The 17,125-nt window shown below is 43.5% G+C and overlaps 1 protein-coding gene across 1 annotated transcript in view; it reads left to right on the top strand.

Annotated features, from left to right (window-relative positions):
* The first annotated feature begins 294 nt into the window (after window positions 1-294).
* The window catches only part of PAWR (pro-apoptotic WT1 regulator), a 71,626-nt gene continuing 54,795 nt past the window's right edge, over window positions 295-17,125 (top strand). The window contains exon 1 of the mRNA XM_048933591.1: window positions 295-926. Within this exon, the coding sequence (XP_048789548.1) occupies window positions 444-926 (483 nt within the window). The 5' untranslated portion in view covers window positions 295-443. The remainder of the gene's footprint in view (window positions 927-17,125) is intronic.

Here is a 17,125-nt window from a genome sequence, read left to right as displayed (position 1 = left end):
GGGGGCGGTGCCGCTCACCTGGTGCCGCCGGCGCCGAGGATCGGCCGTGCGGACGGCCGCGCCGGGCGGGAGGTGAGCGCTGGGCGGCCCCGCCTCGCCCCGCCCCGCGCACCGGCCCCGGCAGCGGGCGTCGGGCTGGCACGGCAGCCGGCGGCGCGGTGAGGGCGGGCGCGGGGAGCCGGGGCGGCGGTGATGGGGAGCGGAGCCCCGGGTGGGGCGGGGGGGCTCGGCGGGAGGCAGGGCGGGACGGGCGGCGCGGCGGGACTCCTGACGGCCCCTTTTGTCTCTGCCCAGGGTGTTCGCGTCGCTCCCGGCCTCTCTCCCCGCCCCCGTCTCGCCCGCCCCGCCGGGAGCGCTCCTCCGCGGGCAGCGGCACGGCCGCCTCGGGGCGGGTGGCGGCGGAGGCGCTGCGGGGCGCTCCCGCCATCCACCCCGCCGCGAACATGGCGACCGGCGGCTACCGAAGCGCCGGCGGCAGCACCACGGACTTTCTGGAGGAGTGGAAAGCCAAGCGGGAGAAGATGCGGGCCAAGCAGGCGCCGACGGGTCAGGGGGCTGCGGCGGCGGGGGCCGAAGCCAGGCCGGCGGCGAGCTCCGCTCCGGCCGAGCCGCACCACCACCTGCCCGCCGCTTTGCCGCCCGAACGCGGCGCGCCCCCCGCCGGCGGGGCCGCCAACTGCCTCGGCCCGGGCCGCGCCGCCCCCGGCAAGGACCCGCCGCCGCAGGGCCCCACTGCCGGCAGGGAGCCCGCCAAGCAACCGCCTGCCGCCGCCGCCGCACCCGGCTCCCCCGAGGGCGAGGAGAAGCCGGCGGCCAAGGGGAAGAGCTCCGGCCCCAGCGCCAGGAAGGGGAAGGGGCAGATCGAGAAGAGGAAGCTGCGGGAGAAAAGGAGGTCCACAGGTGTGGTGAACATCCCGGCTGCCGAGGTGAGCGGGGCGGCAGGGCCGGGAGCCGCCGTCGCGGCGGTGCGGGGAGCGCTCCCCGAGCGGGAACGGGGCGCCGCGGGGCAGCGCAGGTATGCGGCGGGAGCGGCGGCGGGGACTGAGCGGAGTCACGGCTTCGGGTGGGTGCTCAGGTGTAAATAGCGCGCCGTTTGGAACGCGAAAGTATTTCCTGCGCTGGAAAAAATGTGGTGGTTGGAGGAGCATTTTTTGAGGGCAGAGGAAGATATTTTTATCAGCCAACACCACTGTCCTCTGCGGCTTGCTACTAGGATAGAAATCTGGCGCTGAGTTATAATGCTCCTAGAGGAATTCGGAAGAATGATAACCGAGCTTTTTTTTTTTTTTCCCAGTTAATAGGAGGCCACAGGAAATTTTAAATAAAGCTGTGTTTTACTCCCAGTGTTGCGTTAATTCTGGTGGTCTATCTCACTGTAGGAAAAACTGTGCAGTCTGTTTCTCTGGTTAATGTTACAGATGGTCAGAATAGCAATAAAGCGCTTTTGCAGCAGCAGCAGGAGATGGAGTTGTGTTCTGCAGACCTGGAGTCATTAACACTTGTTTCGATCCCATAAACGCGCTCGTGGCGCTCACTTCCATGCAGGGAGGTGCTGGGAGATGAGCAGTGAGTTGTAAGAGCAACTTAGGGAACTCAACTATAATAGAGCAACTATTGGAAATCTTTGGAGCTGTGTTTCTTAGAGGCTCTTCCTGCACTTGATGGGGCATCGTTTGCAGAGCCTATCCTGAGATGTGTTGGCATGGGTCTTCCTGTTCTGGGGAGTGCAGCAAGTTTTTCAGCTCTCTGGCTTCAGAGATTGCCAGCTGCCCAGGCTGAGATGGTTGGTGAGCTCTGTGTGCTCCCCTCTACCTGCCCTGTGCTCTTTTAGGAACTCATAAACAGTACAGCATTTCCATGTTCCCAGGTAAGCTAGCCCTGGTCCATTTCATAGGGCCTTTGCACACTGCAGCAAGCATTACACAGCAGCTCCTTTTAGGGCCTCTGCTGTGCCCCCAAACACCAGTCATGGCCTTTCCTTTTTTCCCCGCCCTCTCTCCCTATGGCTGGTGTCCTGGTGCTTTGAACTTGTGTTCTGAGCTGCTATTCTGTGGCTTTGGGTGGTGCGGTTTGGAGTGTGCTGGTGGTTGGACTTCATGTTTGTTTGTTGGCTTTGTTTTGTTTTGTTTAAATATTGCTCTGAATATTCATTGCTTTTCAGGAATGCACATTCTTTGTTCAGCAACCATTAAAATCTTCTGTGTCAGTTTGCTGCTGTAGCTGCTGCTGCACTGTTAGAGTGGCTGTCATGGCTGAGGTACTTGGCACTGAGAAGCAAGCTCTCCTCAGCCATGTGTTTCTGAGGCCTGACTCCTTGCAAACTTCTCTCCATGTTGCTTATATCTGAAACCAACAACTTGGACAAAAGGATGCTGTTGTGTAGATGGTGACTTGTTGAAATAATCGAGTTTGCAGTCTACAGCACTCCAGTTTCATAGCAGTTCCAATCCTCTGCTGTGGGCAGGGCTGCCACTCAGCAGCAGCTCAGGCTGCCAAGGGCTCCATCCAACCTGGCCTTGAGTGTTTCTAGGGATGGGACACCCACACCCTCTCTGGGCAGTTGTGCCAGTACCTCACCACTCTCTGAATAAAGGTTCTTCTCTTAACACCTAACCTAAATCTCCCTTATTTTAATTTAAAACCATTCCCCCTTGCCTCATCACTATCAGACTATGTAAAAACTCACTGTGTCTCTTGTGTTTGTCAGATCCTTTCAGGTACTGGAAGGCTGTAGTGATTTCTCCATGGAGCTTTCCCCATGCTGACCAAGCCCAGCTCCCTCAGGCTGTCTTTGTAGGAAACTTCTTGCTGTCTTTCTCCTTCAGGTGCTAGGCTTAGCTTTGCTGTGCCCTCTATAGTAGATTAGTAGCAGTATACATTGCAATTGATCACTTACACCGTGTGGAGCGTTGGAAGATGTTCTTGTAGACTTTTGTTGGGTGTTTTATTGTCTGAGTTTCAAGAAGACAGTCTTTCTCTAGTGCAGTTGTCATTTTGTGATGAGCATTGCAGTGAAGTGGAGAAAGGCAGCAAAGGGGAGATTCTCATTCTCTGAAATAGACAAATAGCTTTACAAAATGTGCCTGTGGGAGATGCTTAGTGCCTTGAAGCTACTTGGCCTGGTAGAGAACACAAGAATGGTTTCCACCACCAGAGAAACAGAACCTAACTACTGTTGTGATGCAGTTGGAAACTTGAATACTATAAAAAGTGGTGGAACAATGAAAGTTAAGTTTAGGTTGTCTTGCTTTTGTTGAAATAGGCATTAAAAACATTAGCAGATTGTTCTTCATTAAGGATGAATTTCTGTTCAGTAGGAAGGTAGTAGAGCTGGGACTTAAACAGTTCCGTGTCTTAAAGTTCTTTTGTATTTAAGTCATTAGAGGTCAAAAATTGAAGGGAAAGCTGTGAAAACAAATGGTGACAGGTTGTGAGCAGGGTGAGTGCTGTGTGTTTGGAAGCTGTGGTGGTGGAAGTAAAGGTTGGTTTCTATCTTCACAGCACCAGTGCTTAATCTAAGTCCAGATGGCTTTGGAAGTTGGCTTCTGAAGTATTTGCAGCCCTTTACCTTCTTGGTAGCTGGTTGAAACTTAGTAATTTGATTTCACTCTGTGGAATTTGGGCTTTGATGACTTGGAATAGGTTGTGAAAGGTAACAATTGCATCTAATGGTCATTACTACTACAGTTTACTTCTCTAAATTAAGCTTTACAGCCTGCCCCAAACAAAGCATTTTTTTTCAGTTTGTAGGTGTTCAGTTGATGCAGGTGTGAAGTTCTGTCTGTAACGTTTTTCTCACTTGAAGCAGTGCTCCTGTCTGTCTGAGACACAGAGTTCCTGTTGTGCTAAGCTCTGCCTATACAATGAAAGTGGTGTTTTGTATTGTTGAAGTAACTGCTGTTCTGCTGTGCTGCTGAAGGTGCAGCTCTGCTTCTGTACGTGTTCACACTGGAGGATTCTGCTGGCAGAGCTGTGCTCATAAGCTGTTTCTGAATCCCAACCAGGAAACCAATAAGTGCTGCTGTGGTCACCTTTGTAAAAGGGGTGCGTGTGGAGTCAGCATCGTGGCTATCCTAGGCAGGACACTTAGGTGGTTGGTTTTGGTGTAATGTACTTATGGATGAAGTTTACATTTTTCACCTAACCAGGTGCAAGCCATCTAAATTCACAAGTGTTCTTCTGTAAATAACGGGGTGATGAATGTTTTAACAAGGTGTAAAGAACTTGGATCTGTGTATTTTGCACGCAGAGCTGCCATACTCAAGATACAACAGTCTCCTGACCTGTTTGTAGGAAATATTAATACAGTAGCAGACCTACTGTTTCCAGTGCATAGGATGTGCAGCTGCTCTGTCCGTCCCATGCCAACTTTGGAGTGGTACAAAGGCCATGACTTCCTGACACTGGGCTGGTGGCTCTGCCAGGAGTCTGCTGTTTTGGAAGGGGCTGCATGTGGTGCTCGGTGGGTATCGTGCTGAACAGAAGCAGCTCATGCTACTGGGGGAATCAAGTACTGAGCTGTGTCACTGACAGGAGGCTGCTGTGTTCCAGTTGGAAAAACCAAAGGAAACTTTAAATGCCAAATGTGTCAAGCGTAGCAATTACTGAGTAGGTTGTAAAGCAACTGAAAGCCTTCTCTGAAAGGCTGGAAACTAGAGAGGAGTGCGGAGTCCTGTGCTGGTGATTGGACTCTTCTGAACAGAAGCTTCCCTTCAGTAGAATCCTTTGCAGCAACTCCCTATCTAAGGATTAAGTTAAGTGGAAGAACAGTTCTTGCCATCTTGCCATAATGGGAAAGCATCTGCACTGACCACTGCCTGTGAGCATTTTCCTTTCAAGCAACTTGCTTCTTTTTCAGATATGTTTGGAGAAAAATGTCACAGTAAGACGCGTTCAGGAAAAGACTGGGGGGAAATGCATATTTCCTGACCATTGATGCCATCAATACAGAATATTAGTGTTGTGGCAGAAGTCTGAAATATATTTATTTGACCTGGATGACCTTCCACTACCATCGTCCCACTTGCTTTGTCTAGTGAGCACATTCATTTTACTGTGGTTCTCTTTGCGGTTCCTCCTTCAGACATGGATGGGTAAAAGAGGCATTATAAACATTTTCAGATTTCTGCTATGAAGACTATTTACATCCAGTCTGCTTCATCGTCGATTCCTTTGTGAATCCTGATTTTAACTTAGCCTCTGGGCAACCCGTGCAACAGGCACATTCTGTATCTTTTTTCCACCTTCTTTTAGCACGTAAGCTTTAATTCCTGTTCCTTTATTTATTTATTTATTTAAGTTTTTGTTTGTGTTTAGAGGCATGCTTTAATACCCTGACACTTAACTAGGTAAGGGGAGGTGTTTGCTCAAGTGAGGCACGTAGTGAACATAGAAATCCAGAAGGATTTTGAATCTAGAACCCTTCCCAGTCACTGTGCTGACTTTGGGATAAGGTTGGGCAGTAGTTTTCCATCTGAAAATATAAGCAGAAAAGAAGTAGTGTGATTCCTTTTTGTATGATAGGGATAATTTCATTCTTGTTGTTTTCATAGAAGGTCAGACTGTAGGCTGGTGTCTACAGCTGGAAATCTCAGGACTCTACCAGAAGGCAGTGATTCTTTTATGCATGTAGTTTGTAATTCCAGCGCCTGTTCCTGCTGGAGTGGGCAAGAGTGATGGAAAGCCTTCAGGAGCCACCAATTTCCCCCTGATTCTCTTGACTGCATTTATCTCTTAAGTGCAATTTTGGGAAGGCTGGTTTTTAAAACGATCCTTTAATAAGTAGGTGTATTTGGAAAACGTTATTGTACTGCTAGCTTTTTCACTCTCCTGGTTTTGGGATGAATCATCTGAAACGATACCGTTATTTGGTGGAAAATAAACGTAAAGTAAGTAAAGAATTCTTCAGAAAGTAAGAAGAGTACTTAGCTTAGGTTGTAATTGATGGTTGAAGGCATCTTGCTTTTCTGCCTTGGCAGTTACTGCCTTTCCTTCCCAGTCTGTCCTGTGGCCAATAGATGCAAATAAATGTAGGTGTTGGCTGGCTGAAGAGAAATATTCCTTTGTGTTCTTTCTAGGCTGTTGTACTCAAGGCTGGTATGTTGTCTGTCCAATCTTGTTCCTAAAGCCTACTTAAAAGACAAGATACATCTGGAGAAAAAAAAAATCATAGGGCAGACAGGAAACAGCCTGTCAGCTGTGGGTTTGTCCACTTCTGACCTGACATAAACATAGGAGCATCTTGCTTTTCAGTGGAAATAGGCTGACTTCGGTTTCATTGTGCAGCACAGACAGAAAAGTGTGGATATGATCAGTTACATCAGTTATCACACCAAAGTGAACATGCAGTTCTATGGCAGCAGTCAGCCCTTAAATGAGGTCTGGGAGAGGTGCAGCTAGGCTCCATCCCTTCTAGTTGCACAGGTGAGTTGCCTTCACCTGTGCTTCCAGGGCTGACTGTGTCCTTTGAGCACCCAGGTGCTCAATCGGTGGTTCAGGCCACAACTCAGCAGTTCCCATACAGTAGTAAAGATGTTTTCCAGCATTTGTATGTAATACTAATGGGCACAGAATCATAGGCAGTTACGTTGGCTGGAAGGCGTATCTGAAAAAGTCATCTGTTCTAATCCCTTGCTCCTAGTGGGGCCAATTCTTGTCAGATTGGTTAGCATTTGCCTCACTGAATTTTGAGTATATCCAGCATGTTCAGGTCTATGGTGTGAGCAGGTCTGCTTGCCAGCCTCTCTACCACTCTCCACCTGTTTTGTATCCACTGCGAACATCTTGGCAGTACCTTCCATCCCTCTGTTCAGATTGCTAATAACAGTATTGTATGGTATTGGCCCTGATATCAGCTCTTGGAGGATGCTGCTTCCCTGGCTGCCATATGAACTTCCTAGTACTGCTTAAAACCTGCTGAGTCTGAGTTTTTTGCCACTTTTTTGTTCACTTATGTGGCTGATATTTAACCAGTTTGGCTTTAAGGGTGCTGTTGGTCGCCTCAGTCAAAGCCTTTTCTCACTCCTATGTATTTGAAGGAAACATTCAAAAATTCTGAAATGGCTGGTGTAGACCTTTTTTATGAGAGCTGTTACTGATTCAGCCAAGTTGTTACAATTGCTGAGTGAGAGAAACTGCTCAATATTTTCTAGTTTTTAAAGACTGTGGAAGTACAGGAGAATTATTTTTCTTCCAGGGAACAGGACAAAAAAAAAAAAGATGGCACAAGAGATCAGTGTATCATGTTGCTTTGTTGTATTGTCTCAGGCAGATGAAAGTACTCGTCTTACTTGGAAGAGTAACTTAAGATAGAATATCATACCATATCATGGAAGTTGGGATAGTTCAGTCTGGAGACGAGGAGGCTCAGGGGTGACCTTATTGCTCTCTGCAACTGCCTGAAGGGCGGTTATGGTGAGCTGGGGATTGGCCTCTTCTCCCAGGTAGCTTGCAGTAGGTCTATAGGAATGGCCTCATGTTGTGCCAGGGGAGATTCAGGTTGGACGTCAGGAAATACTTCTTCAGTGAGAGAGTAATCAGGTGCTGGAATGGGCTGCCCAGGGAGGTGGTGGAGTCAGCGTTCAAGAAGTGTTAAGTGCTCTACTGAGGGACATGGTTTAGTGGGATATATTGGTGATAGGTGGGCAGTTGGATTATCTTAGAGGTCTTTTCCAACCTTGGTCGTTCTATGACTCTATGATGATCACATGTTTTTCATGGAAAATCTCATATTTAATTAAGGAGCAATACTATAAACCCACCTAAAATTGAGAATAGTCTAATGCAGCTGTCCTGAGTGAGGAAAAATGGGTTGGGTTTTGCTCCCAAGTAGGATCCAGCTTTGCTATCTCATCTCTCTTAAGTATCTCACTATTTACAATCAGCTGGGGTAATGGGATTAAACAGCAGTCTCAGGTATTAGCTTAGCGTTTTCAATAGTAAGTCCTAATATTCATAGCACTGGAGTAATGAATACCTTAGTGATTGAAGCGTGAAAAATGAAAAGCCAAGTGAGCAGTCCAAAGCTGCTGCTTCTAGAGCCTCATTGTTTGCATTTGTCACGCCTTCAAGATCCCTTTGTAACTTTGGAGAATATGGTTCATCCCACACCTGAACATTTGGAGCTAATTACTTAGGGGCTTGTTAGTTTAGCACAGTAGAAAGGAGATATCTGGAATAACTGATCTTACAGTATATTTTGTATTTAATAAGATTAGAATGTTGTGAATGTTAGAATGTTTTAGTACCAGAAGGAACAAATTATAAGTGATATATATTTTAGATTTCTATGCTATGGCTTGGCTACTTCTAGTGAAGGTACGCTAACTCTAGTTGTTAATTCCCAGAGCTGTAAGTAAATCACAATTTTCTTTTTATTATTTTTTCTACTATAGGTTCAATTGACTGGAAAATATTCCTCTCAACAGAGGGCTGGTGGTATTTTTTAATAAGAGTCAGATTTGCCTGAACTGGAAAGTGTGGTTTATTGGTGATTTATAACTATAAGTATATATCTGTATATACACACACATACTTATGAGAACTACTTCAATGTATTACCTTTTTCCAGCACTTTTGGTTAATTAAAAAAAAACAACAACAACCCTTTTTCCTTTGTTTTATAGATATAATTTTCTGTGAGGATACAGAGCAGCAGAAAGAATGAATGGATTAATTTCAGCAGTCACTAATAAATCAGCAGACGTCTTGTGAATTAGTTTATGATTTCTCCAGACTTGTGTTACTGTTTTCCTTTCCAGCAGCGTTTTCGTGCTTTGAATGTTCTATATCCCAGATGTGTTACTTTCTAAAGAACCAAGGTGAACAAAGGAAGCAGCCCTCAAACCAAATAACCCCCCCACCCCCTGCTCCAGCCAAGAAACAGGATGCGCTCTGTACCTCCCAGCCACTCATCTCTCCCCAAAATTCAACTCGTAGGTTGGGCAAACTGTCTTGTCTTGTTTCATTTTTTGCTTTACATGTTGCAAATATTCATGCTTCTTTGAGTTTGAGCACATCTTTCTTGTGTCACTTTACCCTTTGGCAGTGTTTTTTTTTTTTTTTTTAATTATTTTTATTATATTTGTTTGGTTTCTGTATGTCCCAGTAAGAGTTGGTGGGTAATAGATTCCTTTTGGAAAAGAAGAGATTAAAACAATCTCCCCCAACTCTTCAGTTAAATATGGGAATATGAATTGATGCAAAATGTTTATTGGCTCAAACTTTGCTTTTCTTTCTCAGTTGCCTATTTAAAACTGATGTATGTTCTAAATCTTGTAGCTGCAAGTGTGCAGGGGATTTACTGAAAGGTCGCTGTCAAGTGTTCAGTTCCAAGGAAGCTTGCACTGATTCCTTAACACTGCCTTCACATTGGCTGGTTTGTTACATCTTGTGAACTTTTTATGGTGAATGTTTTTCTCTACTGCTTTTTTCTTTAAGTTGGAGTTGTGTATTTAAAGACTTCAAATGGAGGCCTGTAGGTGGATGACTATTTCCAGTGCTTTACAAGGTCATGGGAAATTAAAATAAAAACCACAACTCTAATGTTTTGTTTGGAGATTTTACTGTGACTGATCTGTATGCATGTCCCTTTTGGAAGGACTTCACGGAACATTGGAGTCTCTTACTCCAGTCCTGCAAATGTCATAAGCAGCTCTGTCATGTAGCCTTTCTGTACAGCAGTGGCATCACCTTAAAGCAGACAGGTTTTGTGCTTCTGGGAGAAGGTGTGCTTTAAGAAGAACAGGCATCAAAAAATAAACCAAACTAAGAAACCCACAGTGAGGCAAATACCAGTGAAGAGCAAATTTCACCTGTCTCAATGCTTGCCTATTTTCAAACCAAAATGTGAAGCAAATATGCAGTAGTCATAGGCTTTATACAGTATTTGCTGTGCAGTCCTTTGTCATCAATGAGACAGAACTATTTTTCTTGATCTGAAGGGCTCTGTACGTTATGTTTGGAACCTCTCTGAGCCACAGACTTGTTAGTAGATGAGAGACTTGCAGAAGTGTGGTTTGAGTCAGCGCTGTGTGCCTTCAATGTGTAGGCAGAGAAGCCCTGTTGAGATTGGAAGGAGCCTCGGGAGGTCTTCAGTCAGGTCTTCCTGGTTGCTCAGGACTTAATCCAGTCAGACCTTGAAAACCTCCCAAGACGAAGACAGCACAGCCTCCTTGGACAACCCTTCCGGTGCCTCGCTGTCCTTATGGTGCAAATATTTTTCTCTTCTGTTTGATCAGAACCTCTCACATTTCAGTGTACATTCATTGACTCTCGTTTCCCTGCCGTGCGTGGAGCCTGGCCCTCTGCTCACTGGCTGCTTGAGATGACTGGAAAAAAAGATACTTTTGTTTTTTTGGCAGAGCACAACGTAGGCCTGATTTATTCCAGGGAATAACAGGTGCTAATGGGATTTGAGGCACAGAGGTGGGTTAGCTGGGTAAAGTGCTCAGATACGGAAAAGCTGTTGTGAGTAACTGCTCTCTGTATGGCAGCTCTGCCAAATACATCGATCATCAGAGACCAGAGTGGTAGCCAGCAGAAACTTGAGATGACTTCTCTTTAACTGTTTATCTTCTCAGTTCTCTCTAACCTTGTCCATTATTTTTACGAGTCACAGGAACCTGTGCTTGTCCTACCTGTCTGCTGCAATTACGTGTGAATCGCATTCCATGCAATTTGTAGCTCAGTGTTTGTAAAAACATGGAGTTCCAATTGATATCTGTGGTCATCTGGATCACTGGATCAGCCTCTTCCCACTGAGGTTCACTTAATCACTTTGTAGAGCTCTAGCTTGATTCTTTCAGTGCATTGTAAAAAAAAAAAAAAAAAAAAAAAAAAAAAAAAAAAAGCAATACTGATTATAGTGGGTCTGACCAAGGAGCCTCATTGTCCTGCTCCTACAATATATAAGTAGGTAGGAAGGAAAAACATTGCAGAAATGTTGTAATTTCCCATGAATTAGTGTCCTACCTTTCTTGATGGTTTTCATCTTGAAGACTTGCAGCATTTGATTAAGGTCACTGAACAAACAGAAATTCTCTACCAAGTACTTTTCAGTCTTCCTTGAGTGTGTGAACTGTTAGCATACAGTAAATGTTTGGGCAGGGAGGTCCGCATTTCTAGCAATCAGTACTTATGGTGAGCAATGCTTTTATGATTATTATTTCACTCTCATGCCCCCAAAACCCAACTCATTACCTACTATCCTCATTTCATGATCTTTGCTCACTAGTTACTTCTACAGCAAGGTTAAGAGTTTTTCTGATTGATTTACTCAAGTTTGCTGGGATTTTGGATCTATTCCAGTGTTCCTGTTTTTTGACAGACTGTTATACATTTGTTTTTGGGGTGTTTTTTTTTTGGCTTTTTTTTTTTTTTTGGTGTGTGGTTCGTCATTAAGGAGTGTGCACTATCTGATATATCTCATGCTCTGCCAGAACTTCAGACTAGCTGAAGTTGCTAGTGAGAGCATACATGGAGATGAGTTTTTCTCTGCAAGTCAGCTGACAAGCACCTCACATTCCTTCAAAGACTTTTACTTTAGGAAGTATTAATTGGGGTAGATTTAGGGTTTTCTTGTATCCTCTTCTGGTTTTTATTTTTATTTTTCATGGAGATACATTCCCCAACTCTCATTATACTTTGAGTGAGAAGTTCACAATCCCCATCATACAAGTTCTTGCACAGCCAAGTTCATGCTTTACTAGCTAACTTTATCAGAAGTCGTGCTTTTGAAATAACTATGTTGTTAAAGACCTTCTTTAAAATGGAAACCTAGTTATCTTACTAACTGAATCAACTTGTGGCACTTCAGTATAAATGTCCTTTTCAGTTACCAAAACCCAACATCCTAGTGCTTTAGTGATTTGGCCAACAAGCCTGTGTACTAAAACATCCAGAAATACCTGTTTTTTTTAATCGCATAAGCGATTAGCTTGAGCTTTAAACTGTCAATACCTGTTTTCCTTGTGTATTTTTACCTTTTCATTTCTATGCTGTGTTCTAGGGAGAGCGGGAGAAAATTAACGTGAGCATTGCTGATTGTTGGATTCTTTTTTTTCTTGCTTCTATGCAAAAAAATAATAATAATAAAAAAAAAATTGCTAAGCATAGAGACTGAGGCTTCTGTGTTTACAAACTGTGTGTGTATAACAGCTGCCTAAGAAGTTAGTTCCTAATGACTGAGGTAGTAGCAAAATAAGCAATTGCAATATTCGTTCTTGAATGGGTCATTAATTTTAAATAGCTTTTTAATTGTTTACATAGCACTTCTTGTCTTGTGCTACTCCCTTCTTTAAGCCAGCAGTACCAAAGGAAGCAGCTGACCTACATCTCTTCTAATTGCTAAGGGTGGAAACATTGTTGATACTGAATACCTATGGTAGGTGGTAGCAGATGAAAATGTTGGTATTTGCAGATCTTTCCTCCTCTATGGCGTTTTGGTGCATGTATGCCTGCTGAGATGTTTGGGGTTTTTTGAGATCAACAAGGAGAAAATTTAAGCTGAATTTGTATTTTGTTAACTAAACAACTTTTCTCTTTTTTTATTTTTATTTTTTATTTGTATTTTTTCCCATATGTTTTTCTACCCAGGAATGTGAAACTTTTGGCATGTTTTTCCCATGTTTAAAAAATAAATATATCTAAAATCTTTTTGGCTCATGAAAAAATGACCCTTATTGTGCAGCTCAGTAGCAAGCTAATGTTCTGGTAGCCCAAACCAGATTATTGAACAGACCTAACTGTAAGAAGGCTCTTAAAACAGCTGTGTGATGGGAGCAGTCTGTTAGAAAGTGCACTAAGGGCAGTACTTGTCTGAATAATTCTTCCAACTTACAGATCTATGATTCTTTTCTATAACATGAAGTGTAATTTCACTTTCTTCCACAAAAACACTTTTTGGCCTTTGTAGGTTAAATTAGAAGTTACTACTGTTGATGTGACAATGCTTTTCCAAAACAAAATTATTCTATTTCCTTATTCATCTTAGTTTATTAAAATCTTTTAAGCAGTTTGGCTATAGTTCTGCTTGTAGTCTGCATCCCAGAGTATTAATAACAAGTTGGGGTGTAGGATCGGTGTATTTTTCACTTGTGCTGCTGTGGGTTATCAAGTTCTGTAGGTTAAATCCTGTCTAAAATAGTGTTGTGACTTCAATCTTTGTGTTCTTTGTGAAACTGATAGCTACCAGAATTGCTTCTAGAACAGAAAGTCAAAAACATCTCTTCCTCTTATTTTCCAGGAGTGTCCTAGGCTTTGGGGTGAGTAGCTATGTTAATCTCTTACGTACTTAAGTTAAAAGCTTTCTATGAAGTCTGTTTTGAATGCAGCTGTATTTTGGAGCATGGGAGGTAGAATGGAACCTGGCAGCTCTTGGCCCTGCTGCAGGTTGTGTTCTAGGCCCAGCACTAAGAGGGCTGCTCAGCCTCCGTGCTTTGATCAAAGCCTGTTGTACAGCCAGGTGTCGAGTTGGCTTTTTAATTCCTCTGAAAGTTCCTAGATCCAAATGTGCAAAAGTGCTGTGTAAATTGAACTTCTAACTCAAAGATGAAAGATTTAGTTCTTAATGTGTGTGATGTTGTGCTTCAAAGAAAATTTTATGACATTGTCATTTCAATTAGACCAAAGCTACTAACATCTCTAATGTACCGTGACATGCTGAGTGATTTGAAGTCTTAAAGAACATACAGAGAGATTTTGTAGAGAAGTCCTTTGGATCCGTCCCTTAAGGAAAACAGTGAAGCTGCAGTTGGATTGAGATGCTTTGTGTTAATATCTGATGCCAAAAACTTTATTTGGAAAAAAAAAACAAAAAACAAACAAAAAAAAAAACCCAATATTCATTTCCAATATAGAGTGCTGCAGTGAGATAATTGAATGTTTGGGGCTTACCCCATCAGTTTGCAGACTTGTAGTTTTTATTCATGAAGTTTGAGCATACAGAATAGTGAAAAGCAGTGCTGGAAGTCCAAATGTGAGGTGCAACATGAATGAGGCATTGTAGTCAGGTTTCTTTCATGAAGTTATCAAATGCTATTAGAAAACTCAGAGATGTGGTAAATTGTCAGATTTGGGAAACTACAGCTGGATGTCTAAGAAGCATGTGTTTGATGTGCTAAGTGCTGTAACAAAGTGTTCCAGCAAAGTGTGCTGGGATTGGGTGTTTTGACATGCTTGGCAATTAAGTCATATACATAGGAGCCTGCATTTCTGGATAATGGCATAGCTAGAGTCCTCACATATCTGAGAAAGAATTTCCCATTCACTCAATTTCTCTACTCTTTTCATTTGTTACTAATCAAGAGAGGTTAAAAAAAAAAAAAGTCTTTAATCTCACATAATGAACTCTGTCTAAAAATGCATAGAAACCCTAAAGGTAATTCTTTGTCAAAAGGAAGGCAAACTAAAAATGAGGGAAACTTGTACAGTAAGTGCACATAAACTGGTAACCTGACGAAAATGGTGTGCATCGTAATTATCCTGCATGAAATAATGGCACCTCGGGCAGCTAGCTTTTACAGCAAAACGTAGTGGTTGTTTTTAGCCAGAGGCAGAAGCCCATTATCTGTCAGTTTTCAGACATTGTGTATAGTCTAAAACATAAGTGGGTGTTTTAATATAATCTCATTTTGTGGGTTTGCTTCTTCCAATTTAAAAAAATTGGGCTCGTCAGATGTCAGATCAGTTTTTGTCAAACCTAGCCAGAGGCTATTTGAACGCAGGTGTTGCTAAGCAGCTCAACACTAGAAACCACTGCTGTTAGCATGTTACATTTTTTATAAGATGCAAGAATGTTCGTGAATCAAAGCAGAAGGGATTATAAAGGGTATGTTAATGTACTTATGCATGCATGAACTGTTTCCGGGTGTTGTTCTGCTTCCCTTTTTGATTCCTCATGAACTTCTCTGTGTTCTGTTTATTTAGAAAGATTTGGAGGTTGGTTGTGTGTTCTAGAGCTTTCAGTGCTATTAGTGGCTCACAGGGACTGGAAGCAGAGATCTGAAGCCTCAGTTCTCTATATGGTAAGCTTTCAGTTCAGTTGACTGTTCCACTGTGATGGAGGAGTAGACATCCCTATGGCTTTTTATAAGCTGGTACAGCTTTTTAATTTAGATTGAAGCTTGTTCTGCTTTGGGGACCTGATCAGGTCTAGCTGGGAGCACTGTGGTGGTGTTCATGCACTGCTGAACTCAGGGCTGCTAAATCCCTCTGACCTGACCTGGCTCCATCTGGAAGTTCCGGGAAGTGGGATGCGCTGATGTTCAAGCTGACTGTCAGATCTTTGGATGCCAGCATTGCTTCTTGTTTCCAAGAGTGCTTAGTGTGCTTGCTATTTGATTGCATAAATATAGTGATGTTTTTAAATCCATGCAGGTTTTTCAATGACTTGTGTGCCTGAGGAAATAACCATAGCCTTCACTTTGAAAGAACAGTGTTAAGAGCAGATTTTGTACCACATTGGCAGAATGAAATGGTAATAAGGAACTGTAGCTGACTGTAGATTGCTGAGTAAAAAGCATTTTTCATTTGTTTCCAAGTACAGCTTTGATCTTACCAATAGCAATGTTAAAATAATAACTTTAGGACGCTGCAAATATATTCTACGATAGCAGGTAGCTTTTAGTCATCAACACAGAAGTAGACTTACGAAAACACTAATGAAATATGAGAGGGATATCTGACAGGGGAGGCATGACATGCATTTGCTAATTAGCCTTGCATTCATAGGAAGGGCTGGACTTTCTCCCCTTTAAATTAAACTCAGTACTATTATGTCTCAAATGCGATGCTGGGATCTTCTAGTTCCTGAAAGCTCAAAGCTTATTTGGCTTCATTTGCGTGATGCTCAAAGGCTGATCTTGCGTTTAGACATACCTATATTGCGTGGGAATAGCTTGTGTTGTAGCACATTAAAGAGGTTGTCATCAAAGGACGCAGCCTTTATCTGTAATTTAGGCTGGAGAGTATTTTGTTGGTTTTCCTTTTGTGTGAAGTATTTTTAAGCCAGTGTGCTCTGATCCTAGAAGTGAAGAGAGCTGAGTGAGGATGGCATGGGTGTGGAGAACCCAGCATGCTGAAGGATTAGGGGCCTGTGTGGGATGACAGCCTGTGAGGAAGGGAGCTCTGGGAACACAGTGCTAGGCAGCAGGTGTTTGTGCACAGAGACCTGCCTCTGAAATCTGCTCTACAGCTTCGCATAAGTGGAGGTGATTTGGTGTGGAAGGGCTTGGGCTTTGAATCACCCATGGGTACTTGCCATAGGCAATTCCTTCAAAAAAAAGGCTTCAAGTAATTGGCTCTATCTGTTCCTTCTTGATACAGAAGAAATTGGTTTGAAAGCAAAGTTTCTGCTTTCTTACTTGGTAGTTACAGAAATCTGCTCTGCCCTAAAGCCTAATGCCTTACAGCCAGAGTTTTTGTGAGTTAGCAGCTGTTGGTGGAGAATGATTTGAGAGTTACATCTGCAACTGGAAATTTCTTGTAAATAAAATGAGACGTGCAGCTTGAACTAGGTAGTAAGGTGACAAATAAAATTACACGTTGTACATCTTGTGAGAGTGGAGAGACACTGGAACAGGTTGCCCATAGAGGCTGTGGATGCCCCTCTCTGGAAGCATTCAAGGCCAGGCTGGATGGGGCTGTGAGCAACCTAATCTGAAGGGAGGTGTCTCTGCCTATGGCGGGGGATTGGAACCAGGTGATCTTAAAGGTCCCTTCCAACCCAAACCATTCTATGATTCTTTGTCTGTAAGAGGACATTCCCTTCATCAGTTGTAGCTGCAAGTTTCATTTAACTAGAGCGATCTCAGTGGCATGTTCAGTCATGCCATAACTGTATGACAAACAAAATGCCTGAAGCTGATAGCAGTGACAGCAAATGGGGACTAGCTCCTAGCAAAGAGGCGCTGGCTCATAAAACAATCAGAGTTTCACCTTTTGTCTTCCATCCTTTTGTTTTCTTTCTTTCCTCAGCATTCAGGTGCTGTAAGTTACTGGCACTAGTATGCACTGGTAATTAAGAAGAGAGGGGATGCAAAGCCTATATGCCCAAACAAGTTCACTCGAGCAAGTTCTTTATGCAGAACTGGCTTATTTTTTAATTACTGTTCCTGATTTGTCTCCT

This window comes from Lagopus muta, chromosome 1, assembly GCF_023343835.1.
Source record: "Lagopus muta isolate bLagMut1 chromosome 1, bLagMut1 primary, whole genome shotgun sequence".
Classification (NCBI taxonomy): Eukaryota; Metazoa; Chordata; class Aves; order Galliformes; family Phasianidae; genus Lagopus; species Lagopus muta.
This window is presented reverse-complemented; position numbering and strand designations above follow the sequence as displayed.